This window comes from Elaeis guineensis, chromosome 12 (genome assembly GCF_000442705.2).
Source record: "Elaeis guineensis isolate ETL-2024a chromosome 12, EG11, whole genome shotgun sequence".
Taxonomy (NCBI): Eukaryota; Viridiplantae; Streptophyta; class Magnoliopsida; order Arecales; family Arecaceae; genus Elaeis; species Elaeis guineensis.
In genome coordinates, this window is record NC_026004.2 from 9,096,669 (window position 1) to 9,113,627 (window position 16,959).

Genomic DNA, 16,959 nt, shown 5'->3' on the forward strand with positions numbered 1-16,959 from the left:
AAGGAAAGACGCAAACGCTCGCGGAGGAGGATTCCTTCCCCGACCGCCTTTTCTTCTTCCTCCGATTCCACAACTCGCGTCGCACGAAATCCGACCGCGCTCCCATCCCTCCAGATAAACCTCTCCCGTTGGATCGAAATCAAGGAGCAGTCCAAGCCCTCTGACCTTTGTGTCCTCGATGTAAGCTTCTTGATCCCGTTCTTTAAATCGCCGTTCTTGAGTTCAATATTGTTCTATATCTCTGAAATCCTCGATTTTGGTCTGAAATATCGTGATTATTTGGGTTTATTGAGGAGTTTTGTATGTTTCTTGTGGTTTTTAGCTGGTTATTTGGGGGAAATAGTACTCATCGTGCCGATTTCGGGTGTTTGCATGGTGTTTTGTTACTGATTAAAATCATGATGATATTGTTTTAAGCTATGATTATTTAGTGATGTTTTTTGTGGGTTATTCTCTGTTTTTGACTGCAAGATGGCTACGTTTTTAATAATTAGATTCGGCAGCTGAGAGTGGTGGTATTTGTCATTTAGTTGGAAGGGGAATCCTGACGTTATACACATGAATGATCCTGTAATCAACTTAGAAAAGAGTGATCTGAAAATGTCCCAAACTTTTTGGGGATTATCAGATCTTGAGCTACTTCAATTGTGAAAGCATGCAAATGGCTTGCTGCAAGACTAGAGGGGCATCAGAGCTAGGGAACAATATGGTTATAGAGTATGCAAGTATTAGATTAATAATTGCAGCAAGATTATTTATGCTATGATAACACTTCAATGTCATTTCCAGATGAAAAAGTGGACTTAGATTCTTTTTCAGGAGCTTATGTTGTTCACCTTACTTCATGTTGTTTATCTTCTTGACATCCTATATGGAATTCTTTCGTTTGTAAATGCATTTTCATGGGTGATTTTCTACTTGATATATGTATTCTCCATAGTCGATACCCAACTAATCCACTAGTAAGATGCTTGGCACTGAAGGTGTACTTAGTAGTTGGGATCTTTTACCTAAGTTAAGGCATCTACATAGGAATCTCCCTACAATCAGGAACCTGCACCTACCCCTTAAAAGTTTCCTTACTAAAGGCTTGCTAAAAATATCCACTTTGCTGCACTGGCCATTCTCTAATCACTGGATGTATAGACCAAGGATCTCCAAATCATATAATCATTTAACAGGAAGTAGTTTGTAGATAATAGACCATTTCCAATCGTTCAAATCATCGTTATCGGGCCCCCATCAGGACTTACCATACCTCCATTTTTGATCGTGGATCTCAATGCTCTAATACCTCCATTTTTTACTACTCTTCATTTCATTCCATGTCTTGAAAGGAAACAAAAGAAAGAGATCAAACTGAAGAAAGATGTATGACTCCCTCTCTTCACACTAAATTCCCTGCCCTCTCTTTCTCTATCTCTCTCTCTATCTCTCTCCATTCTTTGCTCTCTCTATTTCTCCTTCTCTATACTTTTCTTGTTTCACCAAATCCTGACAGCTGGGAATAATTGTACATGCACTCTGAGATAGAATGCAGCAAAGATTTCAAATCAAGCAAAGTCTCGAACCAAGTACCTAAGCCAAATATCTGAAGACTGAAGCTTTGCTGTCATTCAGTCTTGCCCGAGGAACAAACTGGTTAACCAAGAAGCGGCTTGAATGTCACTTAACAGATCAAGTAAGATTACTAATAGACCAAGTAGCCATTAGAGAGTTGACTGAAGATAATGTTGAATTGGCCTGATTGTGCATATTGAACAATGGTTCACTACCCATTTACCTAACCAAAGGGATTGTGACATAGGAACAAGGTCAAAAAGGTAGTTATTGGCGGTAGTATATGACTTGATAGTAAACAAGTCATAGTGAGTGGGAGAATGGTAGTCCCGGTGGTTGAAACTGAGAAAGTGGAGTCCTATAATTATGAGCTCTTGCTTGAAGCTATAATGGACTCATGAATAATGAGTAGAATGGATGATATAGCATTTTCATAGTCTAAATCAAGGTTCGCCGTCTTGGTACCAAACTCCATACTGATGAAGTCTCATTATAATATAGGTACGTGGTACGGTATGGTATGGCTGTGTCGGTATGGGAAGGTTCGGCCGATCGGAATGGTACCGGTATGCCCTATACTATCCGGTATGGGGCGGTACGACGAACCATGGTTTAAATATTTCTAAGTTTGTAGATATTTAATTATATCCAATTTCTAAGTATTGTTCATTATATTTTTATATATATTGAACAGTTGGAGGTTTTATAGATAATCAGTATATAGATTGCAGGTTTTGATTACAGTTCTGAAGGTGTATTGATATGGACCTTTCACCCTTGAAGCTGGACATTGACGAACTTCTAGATGAGTTCACCAAGGTCCTCACCTAGTCTGTTTTCATTTTTGCAGCTTTCCTCCTAAATTTACGGCTAAATGATTTTGATTCTGTAAAAATAAAATAAAATGGGTTCATGATTTTAACTGGCAGGGGAACTTTACCACGCTGGCAGATATGAAGAAGGTGTGGATGGCTAAGAAGTTTTCTTACATCTATGAAGCAAAACCAACTACCAATTCAGCCTTATTTATGCAATCCCTCTATGCTCATTGCATCAGTATGTTATCATGCTCCTCCCTATTCTCTTGCTATTTCTTAACATCATGAGTCAAGACCGATTTTCAGAAAATAATAATGATATCATGGTTGGAGACTTGAAGGAAGTATACCTTTTTTGTGTTGTGTTTTCTTTTTTTATACTCAGGTTACCATGAATTCTCCTTTGTTCAGGATATTAGTGAGTACGTACTCTCTTATGCAGGTCATATGAGTTCTACTAGTTCTCTATCACGGAGATTGGGTGGACTTTATTGCCTTTACTGTCTTTATGAGATTCAACCATACAAACCTCGCTTCAAGATTTATATATCTCTTGGTATGCTTCATACTTGGATATTTTTTTAAAAAATTATTTAGTTACATTAACAATTAGAGTTGATTGCTTTAAGCTGATGAGTCATTTTGTTCCTAACTAAATCTTATGGAGATTGTTAATGTTTCTTGTAATTTGCAAATGTAAATGTATCATCTTATATTGCAAAATTTCTTCTATCCTATGTATTTGGTGTTGGCAGATAAAAGGCATAATCTTTCTTGGATTTATTCTAACTTACAGAGAATTTTTTTTTTTTTTACTAGAGAGTCGAGGCAAATAAATGTTGTCTACCTTTTTTTTGGAGGAAGTAAAATAAATATTGTCTTTTGATGGAATCCTTTGCTTGTCATTCTTATGCTTGTGATTTACTTACATCTTATGATCTTAAGCAAAATTTTCACAAACCTGAAATCCTATTGTTTGCCTGTAAAACTGAATTATTTAGATTGAGGATTTCATGCATCTTTGTTTATGTTTTTCACCTGAATTCCTATTTCTTGTAATAGGAGAGTTAAAGAGGCTAAAAGCTCTGGTTGTTGATGCAAAAGAAAATAACATGGGCATTGCACCTGCGCTAGTCAAAAGGATGCTAGATGGGAACATGTTTTTATTTGGTTTTGTTGATATAGTTGGTGGCTCTGTAACTCAGAGAGTTGATGAAATCACAAAGCTACAGCACAGGCGGGCACAAATTGCATGTGAAAAGTAACTCCTACTCCTCTCTCTCTCTCTCTCTAACACACATGCACCCACACATCGCTGAGCTCTTTTCTAATATTGTACTTGTAGTAGCATGCAGTGATTTCTTTCTTTTGCAATGGCAGATTACTAACAAATACTCATATTGAGGACTACCTGCGGATGGACCTTGTAAGTGATTTTACTCTTTAGTTAAATACTAAGAGAGAGCCTGTATTTTATGCATAATTATAGGAAAGAATCACAAGAACAATCTGATGATCATCCAATAAGGTTCCATAAGAATTCAAACATGGGACCAGAATAGCTGATTGGTCAATGCATGCCAACTTGCTAACAACTGTCCATTATTGATTGTTAGAAGACCATACTAATACAGTGTATATACTATTTTTTATTTATGGATTTGAAGTGTAAAAGTTTGTCAGTTGTTTGAGCCTAGCTGTCACTGTGTATTTATTTGTCAGATTGTGACACGGTAATTTGGAGTTTTGACCACCATGTACCAGACAAGAATAAAGCATCCGAATTTTTGAAATTTCAGAAACATGGTAAACAAATATCAGAAATTATATCAGGTGTTTCTTTTAGTTACACCTAAAATTGATGCCTGCTGTCGCCTAATGTTTCATGGGATTTTTATGTCACAGGTGATATATTTACTAGACCATTAGATGCATCAGTCACATAGCTTTGGATAGCCAGGACACATCATTGGCTTGTAGCATGCACAAAAAAAAAAAAAACATTATGCTACCTGAAGTAGCATTTTTGATAACTTTTACAATTCCAACCTTCTCTTAGTTTACTTTTACATAACTAGTACTTTTCCCATTTTGTTATCTGTTAGCAAAGGTCTGTTTTCTAATGTTCTTTATGTATCTTTTGTTGAATGGTATGAATCATGTTAGGAGTGTATGAGAGATAATTAATAAAGTAAACTATTTATAGCTTTACATGCTTGTAGCATACTCTAGTATATGTATAATCATGAGATCTCTGTGACTCTGTAGTTTTCTTAGCTACATGGATTTTGTATAGGTATAGCCCTGGAGTGATACCTTGCTCCTTACATGTAAGCCACTGTTGCCATATTGATGGACTTTGTACCTTGATGGGTTACTGTTTGTCAAGTTTCAAAATATTAGTGCCCATCAAAGGCTAGGATTATGTCAGAGCTTCAACAACCTGTGGTGCAAGATTCCATAATTCTTGAACAAACCCAGTCATTGAGCAAGATGTTCTTGACAAGTTTCTTCTCTTATTTTATCTTTCACTGAAACATGGCCAAGATCTGCTGATTAAAATAGCCAATGAATTGCATATTTGGAGGTTTTGTTCTTGAAAAACTCTATCATTGTGCCCCATGACCTGATGCAAGCCAGAATATCAATTTTATCCCAGTCAGTGGGAGTGAAGCAATTAAGCATTTAATGGGTGTGGTCAAGCTATTATATTAATGTTTAGTGATTGTTGGGGAGGAGTTTTAGATATATTGATGTTTGGGTTGTTGCTCAGATTGTTGGCTGATAAAATCTTGCTTTTTGCCTTCCCTCTGTGCCATGGCACTACTCTTGATGAGACCAGTGACAGAGAGCATTTTCATAGTATTGAATAATCAGCAAGTTAGAGTGTAACTGAGGGTACAAATTTTAGGATCTCTGAATTCAAAGGGCAATTTGGTAGCTCGAAATTTCTTGATTAGATGTAGGGTTTTCTGACGATCAAAAAGCTAGATCTTGACACCATCGAACTTGTCGAATATGCTTTCACATGGTGATCTGTTATAAGTGAGTCTGGTAAGCAAGAACAAGTAGAAACTGAAGATGTTTATTTCCTCCAAAGTGACACTTCTCTGTGATTATGATAAAGTCTGTGAAGAAAAGTTTGAAGATGCTCCTTTCTGACGATGATAGTCTGCTGATGAAAAATACATAGTAGGATTCACCTAAGTTTCTTTATTCTATAAACAACCAATTGAGGATTGAAGTGGAGAATTGATAAAGATAGTATAGGCGTTTAAAATAAATAATAAGGCAGCGCCAGTAGATTGAGGTGTTCAGATTTGTGTCACAGGCGATAGGGGAAGCTGAAGGGATCACGGACTGAGTTGTTAGTTAGGACCATAAAAAGCTTGTGCAATAGAAAGGTAACCCTTTAGTAGTGGATGATTGGCAGAGGTTTGTCAAAGTTGCGACAGGTGGTTATAACAAGGCCTTGTAACCATGTTTCTTAAGTTCTTTAAGGGGCTCTTTTGTTTTGAAACTTTAATTGTTTGTTCAGCAATACTGTAAGTGTAAACTTATGTAATGAACCTTATCTTCATGTCTAGGACTTTGTATAACTAGAATATTGCAGATACATGTGAGGGTGTGATTTTGATAACCATGTTTAACTTTTGAACATAAGCTGGCATGTCAACTTTGAGTCCCTTGCCATAGAAAAGCTTGGATTATTCCTTTTTATCCTTTTGAAATGTTATATTGGTACAGAATATTTGGTATATCTGTTTATCTGCAAATTATTGCTTCTCTTTATTTAATGTGGCTGATTTTTTTGACCCTTGCCCTTTCAGGGCACAGAACTGGAGCTGCAAACACTCAAGAAAATGTCAACAGAATATGCGAAAGTGAAGGAACTGGCTATCCAAGGTAATTTCGTTACTCATTTCCTAAACATTTTAATGGCATAGTAGCTGAAGAAATTACGGTATCAACTGTTTTTGTATATCAAATAAGGTTCTTATACTTTTGATTGTGTGAATATTTGCAATTTGCCTAGTTTATTAATGGGCAATTACTACTAGCAAGTTTTAAATTATCCCGAACCACTGATGATGAGTCATATTGACAGTGGGAAAAAAGAATCATAAGCTTGACCGAGGCACACTTGACTTATTTAACTTTTTTCAATCTGGATAAATAGTCCATTTTCTGGATTATCATCTTTTACTTATAGTTGAAAATTAGATTGTTATCTTTCAAGTTGAAAATTAGATTGTTATCTTTCAACTATAATTGAAAATTTTGTCTAGGATTCCTTTTAGTATGGTATTCTAGGGATGAACGGCTTATTTTCCTCCATAAGAGCTACTATAGCTCACAAAGATTGACTTAAAAATTGTGTTAGTTCCACCTACCCTGGCAATGCTTATCGAAGACCATGGTTACAAGGTTTTGCAGTGATGCAATACAAGGAATGTAACGATTGATGTGGCAATGGAATGTGCCATGCTTGTGATTTTTCATGAGGGCTGGATATTGTCATTTGTCACATCTAAGCTGTTATAGTGAAGCATTGTGTTTAATCATTGTTTGATCAAGGTTTTAAAACTTGTTTTCAGTCCCCTAGATGAAGTTGGCTATTTCAGCAGTTTTGCTTTGAATTTTAGGTTTCGGTCAAATAAATCTGAATAAAATCCCAAAATATAGAAAAGCCAGGGAAAAAAAATCAAGGCTAGTTATTTCGCATCATTTTATTATATTTTGAATTATTTATGATTATAAATTTTGTAGCTTGAGTAATCCAGTGCTCTGTATCTTTGCACTCTATCTATTCAATAGCTTCATCTTCAACACAGCTGCCTGGAACTGTTAAGTTATGAATGGAACAAGAAATAGTACATGTGCAGGACTTTTCTCTATTTCTAATTTTTTGAAGAGATGGTGAAGAGAATAACTAGCGGCTTCTTGAATAAAAATTTAGAATTTCACTTATTCTTAGCATAACCTTGACAAAGTCATGCCATTCGGAACATAGTTGATGAGTAACAAGAACCAAAGCAATAATGCAATCCCGCCTAATGTCTAGTTAAGAGGGAGCAGTTTAATTTGCTATGTCCATGCTTCCATAAGATATTATAAGCACTTAAATCATAAAAGCCATGCCAACCCTTTGTTCAAATATAATAACCTTTTAGTTTTCTTAAGATTTATACTTAGAACGGCAGTATCTATTATCTCTTTAGTAGAAATTAGACACTAGATTCACCTATGCATTAGATTAAAAAAAACAGATTGGAAGTTGACAGATGCTTGATGTATGAATCAGATTCAGTTTTTGTGATCAGATTTTGTTTGAACTTTGAAGCCTGTTCATAATCAGATGAGCAGGATCTTTTGAGACTAGACCCTTTATAACAGCAGTTCTGTCACAAGAGAATAGCAACAACAATTTCGATTGGTTTCAGCAAGAACTGGCTGAAGTTGAACAAAACCAAAAAATTCAGTCAATTTCAGATCAGTCATGGTTGAAATTGATTCATGTCGGTTGACATCCAGATTTCAGCTTAAATCTTGTAGTGGCACGTTCTTAACGCAGCAAACATTGACTAGGGATATTCTTCTACCATCCCTTAGGATATGCACTCTGGATAGTCAGTTTTTGCTACTTAAATTGCTTCATCTGAAAGGTAGGGAGAAACAATTTGGTCTTTGTTAACCAAGACAGGAATATTTGGTTGACTACATTCTCTGGGTTAATCCCCAATCCCCATGGTTGAAATGTTGATATCAACAGCAACTAGTTTGCACTTTCAATTTATTTAATCCACTGGTGCTGAAGCTATCTAGGCAATACACAGTCCTTGGGTTTGTTTTGTTTTGTTTTAAAAAATTAAGAACGTTGATCACATAACTTTGGTTAAGACATGAATATTCGGTGGACTACATTCTTTGGGTTAATCCCCAATCCCCGTGGTTGGAATGTTGGTGTCAAACAGCGGCTAGCTTGCACTTCTTGATTTATTTGATCTACTTGTGCTGGATCTTAAATCCTATAAGGCACAGGTACCTTAAGGCAGTTTTGGGCTTAAATTCTGTAACTGATTTTAAAAAAGCATCACTCAACATTCTTTCTAAGCTGTAATGAGCAGCTGAAAAAGGATTGGCAGCTGCACCTTGGGATGTGTGAAGTCTTGCAGTGCTTCTTGTGGAGTGTCTCAAAAGTTTGTTGTACTTGTGCTCATCTGAGGGCTTCTAAGATCTGGAACAGAGGAGGCAGAAGTGGAAAGCTCCTTTCCGATCAATCTGCAGAAAGGCACATTAAGTGCCTCTTGGGTGTAGCAAAAGCATAACAGAGCCACACTATTTTTTGATTGAACTGTTTGTCAGAATTACTTCATATGAAATTGCAATAAAACCTCTACACTATTTAATCATACAATCATAAAATCTTTAGCATCTGCTAGTCAGTCAGCCTTATCCATCCTAAAATTTTGCCATGCAAAACAGCTTGTCACATGGCGTAATCTTAAAAACTTCTGACATTATTTAGTTTTGCGATATGGATTGTAAAGTTCCAATATCATTCCTGCTATCTGTTAACATTAATGCAAATCATTTTATTTGATTAACAAAGCTTATATTTATATTTATTTTTTATTTATTTTTGTTATTCTGGATCTCCAAGTGCCTTCTTTTCTTTGATGATATACTTATTTTCTTATCTTTCCCTGTTTAAAGAGGCTAGCCATGCAGTGGAAATCAAAGACATCAAGCATATAGCAGAAAATAACAAAATGGTGGGGGACATGGTACAGGAGATTGTGAAAGAATGGGATGCTCAAAAAGAAGCATTTTATAAACAGACAGGAATTAGCCATCAGAATGAGATTGTGGCAGTTAATGGTTTTAATGAGATAGTACACCTGTTGAATGAATAAGTGTTTCTAGCGTACCTGTTTTCATCTGGTTTTTCTGACTGTATATTTGGTTTCTAAACTCAGCACCAGCAACTGACAGTTGTTAAATGCTTCGGGCTGGCTGCTTGTTCAAAGCCTCTCTTCAGATCAACAGGTACCCATGGAAAACCCTTTCTAATCCTGCGATGTGGGCTGTAGTTGGATTCAGTATGACCAATCTTTCATTTCAGTTTTGCAAGTATTTGCCCTTCTTTTTACATAGATGTTGATTTAGCTAAGTGGTGTCTTTGGGACAGCCATTGTTGATGTGTAATTACCATAGACAGCAAAGACACTTTCAGAGAATTTTTTTACATAATAATTGCTCTATCAAGATATGCTACATCCTCTATGATATGCATCTCTGGTGTTACCCCCCTTTGCTATTTAATATGTTTTGTCATCTTTGCAAAAAATTCTCTAATCATTGGTTGACACCCAATTTTTTTGAGATGTCTGTTTTTACCTGCTAGGCTATTCAGCAACATGCATGTTCCCTAAAACTTTCTCAAATGTTCAAACTAGGCCATGAATTTTAAGTTTTGCGTATGATTAGGGAGCATTTACCTCTGAGCTGCCGATGGAGGAAAAAAGGGGCGTACGCTTCAGCACACAGTTTAGAGCCATGAGAAAGTGACAAGCTGCCATCTCCTTGTTAGGTGCCTTGTGTCATACAAGACCATGTTCTTGGAGGGGTTGAAGCTACGCCTCTCGAGACATGGTCTGTGAGTTCACTGCGGTCTTAATGCCTGTGTCTGGCCGTCAAACCAGTATTGGTAGTACAGTGCACTGAACAGCTTTCTGGCTGTTGCAAATGAGAGTTCCTGATTGAATGCATGTTTAAGTAGGCTCTGAATCTTTTTTTAATATGCAGTGTAATTTCAAGCATGGAAACTTTGGAAAAATTGGCAAGATATAGAAAATCTTGTTAGCGGCAGATATTCTTCAGCATATGTTATAGCTGTGCGCTTCAATTGTTTTTGTTTTGTTGTCACATAGTAGTTCCTTTTCCTAATTCTGAAGGACTTTTCTCATACATATCATCTTGCAATTACGCTGTGAAGTTACATGAACATCCTAGGTCTATTTTCAATAAATATCTAAATCGAAAGATGGTTAAAAAACCAGCAGAAAAAGATAATGTTGGTGTCGAGATTCATTAGTTTGATTTTGTATATTGATATTGATATGCTCATTTATTTGGTGAAACTGGGTGCAGGTGCACTTGTTTTAAACAATATGTCCATAGTCATTTTGAATTAATGTGGATTATGCATTAGATATACTAATACCTAGGCCTTTGTGATAGTTGAAACAATGAATACAGACACAACTTGGGAAAGTTACAATGTGTTTTACTATTGTTGTATGTAATTTATGCAAATAATTTGGATTTAAAAAATATAGTTGACGAATGATAAATGTACTAATAGGCTAATCTTTTAGGACTCATTTGGTTCGTAAGAAATTTTTTTTTTGTTGAAAAATAACTTATCAGAAAGTAACTTGCTAAAAATTTATTTTCTGAAAATAGAATTTTCATACATTTGGTTGATCATGAAAAAATGGCTAATTACATATTAGCATATATATGGTTGAATATTTATTTTTTTAAAAAAATTATATAAAATATATATTATATCTTTAGTAGATATAAGACCATACTTTTTTATTCTTAAATTTTATATAAATATTAATATTATATTTACATTAATATAAATATAATATTAGACTATAATAATTTATTGTGTTAATATAATATTAATATAAATTAATATTATAATAATATAATAAATTTATTAATAGCGATATAAATATAATATTAAATATAAAATTATATTAATATAAATATTATATTAATATTAATAAAAATATTATATTAATGTAAATATTAAAATAATATTAAAATATTAAAATATTAAAATATTAATATTATATAAATATTAGGATAATATTAATATAATATTATATCATTATTTCATATTTCATCGTATTCATCGATTGATATTTTATAAAATCTTGGTCATAGATCTTAAAAGAATATTTTGGAAAAGAAAAAAGTATCATCACTTTTCATCTTATTGGAAGTGTCAAAACTCACATTTCGTGTGGGTTTTCACTTCTCATGAAATGTGAAAAATGACTTTTCATAGAAAAAAAATTTTTCATTATTTTTTTTATTAAAACTTCAATCAAACAAAGATCCTCTTTTTACTTCGCCTCCGTATTGCATGTACTAGGTGCAATTGGACCGTGCAAATCCCACGGTGGATAACATGCCATGCTACCTTTTGTATTTCATCGATTCTCGATTGCGTGCTCTCCATCGTGCATATGCTTCGGGATTTTCACTGGATCACTTACATCAGGTGCATGCAATAATTTTTCCTCCACTTCTCAAGAAGTTTTTCTTCTCTCCTTCATTTTTTGTCAATCAAATGAGTCCTTATAAATTTAGAAATAATTATGCCATGTGCACATTTATTATGTATGTTGATATGCCGTATTCATACTTGTTATTCATATATCCGTTTTGTATGTGGACAATATGCCAATATCCATATATGGCTTAAGAAAAACTAGAAAAAGAAATCCTTATCTTCATCTATAAAATAGACAGTTACATCTGGATTTCATCCTATCACCCTCCGTCTTTTTTGGTGCTTTACCGTAAGGCGGAATCCAAGTAACTTTATAAACTGAGGTGCAGTGAGCTATTCGGCCCTAAACTAATCTTTGTGGAAAAGAATTTGAACCACTGTTTAAAAGAAGCAGAGGAGTGTTGAGAGCCAGTCTTGGGCACAACTATTTTTTTTAATTATGTTATTTTATTGTGCTCTCAGATTTCAACCTTAGACACCATCATTTTTTTCTTTTAGAGAATGATACTATTAAATGTCTCGTAACAATGATAGAGAAACTAACCGTGCGCCCTCGAGAACATTGAACCCAAGTTTTTGAATCAGTTGGATGGTCTAGTTATTCACCCTACGCCACAGGAGGAGGAGCTTCCACTCATCAATGGAAGGTAGGTTGACAAGATGAAATATGTGGTGGAAGTAGAAATAGAAGATGATTTTTGTTGCAATGATGATATCATATTAAATTTACAATAAATTAATAAAAAATTAGAAATTAGTAGGGCAGTATAGGATATCATTATAGAAATCGATGAAATACATGATAATCGATAAATTTGATATGGTATCATCGTTGTCACAAATATTTTTTTGTAAAAAGAGGTCCCATATTTTGTTAAGTTACCAACTCTTTGCTTTGTGGGATCCACTTGCATGGCCGTTCGGTTATTTTAGGTGCTCGAGGGGATCTGAACCCATCTTCAAGTGCTTTTTTACATGCATTGGTTCAAAGTTAGGAGTGGCAAATGGGTTGCGCCGTGCAATATAAGGATCCGATCCACATAAGGATCGGATACAGAATAAGTCAAAATGTTGTCAATAACTTATTTATTAAATAAATTAAAAATTTAATTTTGAGTGTGATCATTATATTAAATAGATAATTTAATCTGATTTATAATAGATTGAATCTGATCTATAATGAATTGAATCAAGTTAAACAAATTAAACGATTAAGCATTGCATTCAGTTCAAGTGACTTGACCTGATCAAATGATAAGGCTTTGGAGAAGCCATAGCATTTTTGCTCCTGCCCTCAATGATGGTGGTGCTCGATGTAACTTGCTACTGCTGTAATCAAATTCTCTCTTTTTTCAAAATTTTTTACTCTTCATAGTTTCAAAATGTTAAATACTTAAAAAGTAAGCCCACTAAAAGAAATATGATGAATCATTCCATGAGAAATGGCGGTGGATATGATTATTATCCTCCTTTGTAGTTTCTTAAATCATTCTATGTTTGCACGTTGCTCCCCTTGACTGATGGTGCAATAAATAATTATTTTCAATTTTCTTTTTATAAGATTACTGGAAAATTAATATTTAGAAATTAGTTATATTTTTATATAAAATTTTCAAACATATTAATGTAAAAGGATAATAAAGTAATTTTATATTTAAAATAAATTTTTATTAATATTGTTGGTGGACATGCAAAAACAAAATAATTTGAGAGGCATAGGTAAATAGAATTTTTTGATAAATAAATATGCAAATAGGCTACATTTGCAACATACCCCGATGCCTGAATAAGTTAAAAAATAAAATATTATTATCATCATAGCCCAAGATTTTAACTACCATAAGATACGAATAATCCAATTTCTTCTTAAAACTAGATGCCCTGTTATTCCATCCCCTTTGTACAGTGATCCCAGTCATGTATTCTATTAGATATTCTCCATCTTTCCTTCTTTCTTTTTTTCTTTTATATTTTTATATTTTTTTTTCTTATTTCTTCTTATTTCTCTATCTTTTTTTCTTTCCTTTTTTTTTCTCTTTTTCTTTTCCATTCCTTTCTTTCTTTCATCTAACTTTTCTTTTCATTCAAATTTTTTTCTTTTCTTTCTTTTTTTTTCCTTTTTTTTCTTTTTTTCAATTCTTCTTCTCTCCTAACGTGAGTAGGTTTTGGAGTCTTGAGTCTATCTCGATCATATTTTCTTAGAATATCTCTATCTCACTAAGACATAAAATTTTGTCATGCTGTGCGCCTTGAGATGATAAAATTTGTATAATAAAAGATTATGATTTAAGGCATTATTTTTTTTAAAAAAATTTTTTAAAAAAATTTAAAACAAAATTCATAAATTCAGATAAGATGAAAGTTACTTTCATTATTACATAAAAACTTTAAGGGCCTGTTCTTTTGTGAATAAAAAAGTCATCTGAAAATCTATTTTTTTAGGTAAATATTTTCTAAATAATAATTATATAAAAAATTAATTTATCCATATTATTTTATATATAGAAAAATGACTTTGAAATTTGTTATCCATATTTTTCTTGCATTACTACTTTCTTAGATATGTTGCTAAAATTTATCCATCTTTTTTTATAAAAAACTAGGGATAAACCTTTAGTTCTACTTTCAACTTAAAAACAGCTCCCTAATTGAGTTTTATGAAAAAATATCTCTCCATTCTAAACATAAATTAAAAGCAACTCCCCATTTTTAGCTGAAATTATCCTTATATCCTTATATCTTTTTATAATAAGACAGTATTTCTTTACAATAAGGTAGTATTACATTATATTAGTGCAGTATTACAATAAGGCAGTATTCCTTCACAATAAGATAGTACTGTTTTATAATAGTGCAGTATTGTTTTATAATAGTACAGTATTACATTATATTAGTGTAATATTACAATAAGATAGTATTTTTTTACAATAAAATAGTATTATATTATAAAAAGACAGTACTATTTTATAATAATGCAGTATTATTTTATAATAATATAGTGTTATTTTGTAACTGTAGAGGTAATTCGATCATTTTATGCCATTTAGAGAGCTGCTTTTAAGTTATGTTTCAGATGGAGAGTATTTTTTTATTTGAAACTTAAATGAAGAGCTGCTTTTAAGTTTTAACTCAATGAAAATTTTTTTATTAGTTTATTTTATTTTTTATAATATTTTTTATTTTTTTATTTAGAAAAAGTAAATGATTGAATTATTGGATTGAACGATGAAAATATTGAAAATGAAGATGGAATATTTTAAGAATAAGATTAAATACCCGATCTACTCCTGATGGAAAAATGATTTAGCCCCTTTCTAGATGGATAAAATTATTTTTTATTTTATAAATAAATATTATTTATAAAAAAATAACTCATCTAATTTAAAAAATATAAAAATATTGATAAATTGATCGGTAAAAAAATTGACGAACTTTTTTTTATGATATTCACCATCGAAGGGGCCTAAAATCTCGCTCGCTCCGTTATTAGTGGCCTTCACTCACCACCTCGGCATATCTCCGTCTCTGCGGCGTAAACGAGCATCTTTAATCAACCCATCGCTCCCATCCTGGCAAGCTTCTTTATACATGGGAAACTGTGCCCCATCCAAGAGCAACAGTGTCGAACGGCGGGACCGCCGGCCGGCGGCGGCGGTGGGGACGGTGACGGCGAAGGTGATACGCTTGGACGGGAGTTTGGAGGAGTACAATGGGGCGGTGAGGGCGGGCCTGGTGGCGGCGAAGAGCCCGGGGTGCTATTTGTGCGCCGGCGAGGCCATGGAGGTCGGAGCCCACCCGCCGGGGGTGGCGGAGGCGGAGGAACTCCAGCCGGGGCAGCTCTACTTCCTTCTCCCCATCTCCTCCTCCCGCCATCCTCTTTCCCTCCCCGACCTCTGCCTCCTCGCCATCAAGGCCAGCGCCGCCCAACGCCGCCACCCTGAGGAGGCGCCGGCGGCGCCACCACCCAGCTCTCCACCCGGGGATATCCAAAAATGAGTTGTTAATAAGAAAAACAGTGGAAGTTGTAAACAAAAATATTAAGATTTGTTGGTGTGTCGAGAGTAATAAACTCGTAATGTATATGCTGTGATGGGAGTAATAATCTCAGTTTTTTGTTCCTATGATTTCATCAGAAATACGATTCATCTAAGGATTTCTTTTCTTTTCTTTTCTTCCTCTTTTACTTCTTTTCTATCATTGTTTGGAGTTTAGGGATCAAAATGATTCCTTTTACTCAAACCTATAATTTTTTTATTCAGAGAACCAAGGCTCAATCGCAATCTCAGCTATTTTTGTTTTAAAATAACACAATTGACTTGGCAAGGAAGGAAGGAGGGGAGAACATGGTCAAAAACCCATAATAGAGTCCAACTACAATGAGCCATCAAGTTGATGATAAAAGTCGTAGATCTTCTGGTGGATTTCGCTGCAAGAAAAAGGTTTGTTTTGTAGCAAACTTACGTTTTATAATTTCTTCTGTAACCCGCCACTGGTCATATAAAGCATTCCGCCCGCCACTGTTGCTTACTTTTTTTTTTTTTTTTTTGTTAAAAAAAAAAGAATTCGATAGAACCACAAAACTGTCTTTTAGGTTGTCGACAAACTAGGAATGCCCAATCATGCGAGCTCTCTTAGAATCCAAGTTTGGAAAATGAAAATCATCATAGTCAAATGCTGCGGTTGGTGATCAGCTGGAATTACTATTTCATGATAAACACTAATCAAATGCAAGTATTGCGGTGAACTTGTGTGATCTCATACTAGTTTAAGAAGTGGAAGAAAATTTAAAAAATGAGGATCCATCAAGCATGATGCAGCTACAATGGTTGCAAAAAAATTTAGGAGTAAATAAGACTATTAGGAAAAAATAGCAAGGGAGATCAAAGTGAAGCCAAGGCAAGATGCAGGGTATTGCTAGACCATCAAAAATTTTTAGATTGGTATACACGGATTTCTCAAATTGGGAGGAACTTTGTACAAGTATTTTACAAGGTCTAATAGAATTACTTTAAGCTGATATAGTTATCGAGATTGTCCAAGTCAAACAATCTAAATGAACTTTCCCCTTTTATATTTTGATCTTCTCATCACTCTTTTGAAATTCTTATGTCAAATTGCAAACCAACATATCAGGGTTTGTCTGGATATCCAAACTCAAAATCCTATGAAACTGACAGCCGGCTAAATAAGATTGACTTACGCTTATAATGATAAGAACTCAGAAAATTACTGAAAAGGGCCGACCAAAATCCCATTGGGAGAAAA

The 16,959-nt window shown here is 34.1% G+C and overlaps 2 protein-coding genes across 6 annotated transcripts; both read left to right on the top strand.

Moving 5' to 3' along the window:
• On the top strand, positions 1–10,349 carry LOC105055370 (uncharacterized). 5 transcript variants are annotated; one of them, XM_029267653.2, is made up of 10 exons: positions 1–180; positions 2,292–2,379; positions 2,490–2,616; positions 2,821–2,934; positions 3,441–3,639; positions 3,759–3,804; positions 6,209–6,284; positions 9,096–9,253; positions 9,359–9,428; positions 9,839–10,349. In XM_029267653.2, exons 2-10 carry the CDS (start codon positions 2,323–2,325, stop codon positions 9,850–9,852), a joined length of 861 nt encoding a protein of 286 aa, XP_029123486.1. In that variant the 5' UTR covers positions 1–180; positions 2,292–2,322; the 3' UTR covers positions 9,853–10,349. The 5 variants fall into 5 exon arrangements, with proteins under 5 accessions (XP_029123486.1, XP_010935444.1, XP_010935441.1 ...); XM_010937142.4 differs by having other exon boundaries at positions 9,870–10,349; XM_010937139.4 differs by lacking the exon at positions 9,839–10,349 and having other exon boundaries at positions 2,285–2,379; positions 9,359–9,531.
• Positions 10,350–15,141: 4,792 nt separating this feature from the next.
• LOC105055516 (uncharacterized) lies at positions 15,142–15,818 on the top strand. The gene has a single exon (XM_010937357.3). The coding sequence runs from the start codon at positions 15,283–15,285 to the stop codon at positions 15,688–15,690; it is 408 nt and encodes a 135-aa protein (XP_010935659.1). The 5' UTR covers positions 15,142–15,282; the 3' UTR covers positions 15,691–15,818.
• The last annotated feature ends 1,141 nt before the right edge of the window (positions 15,819–16,959 follow it).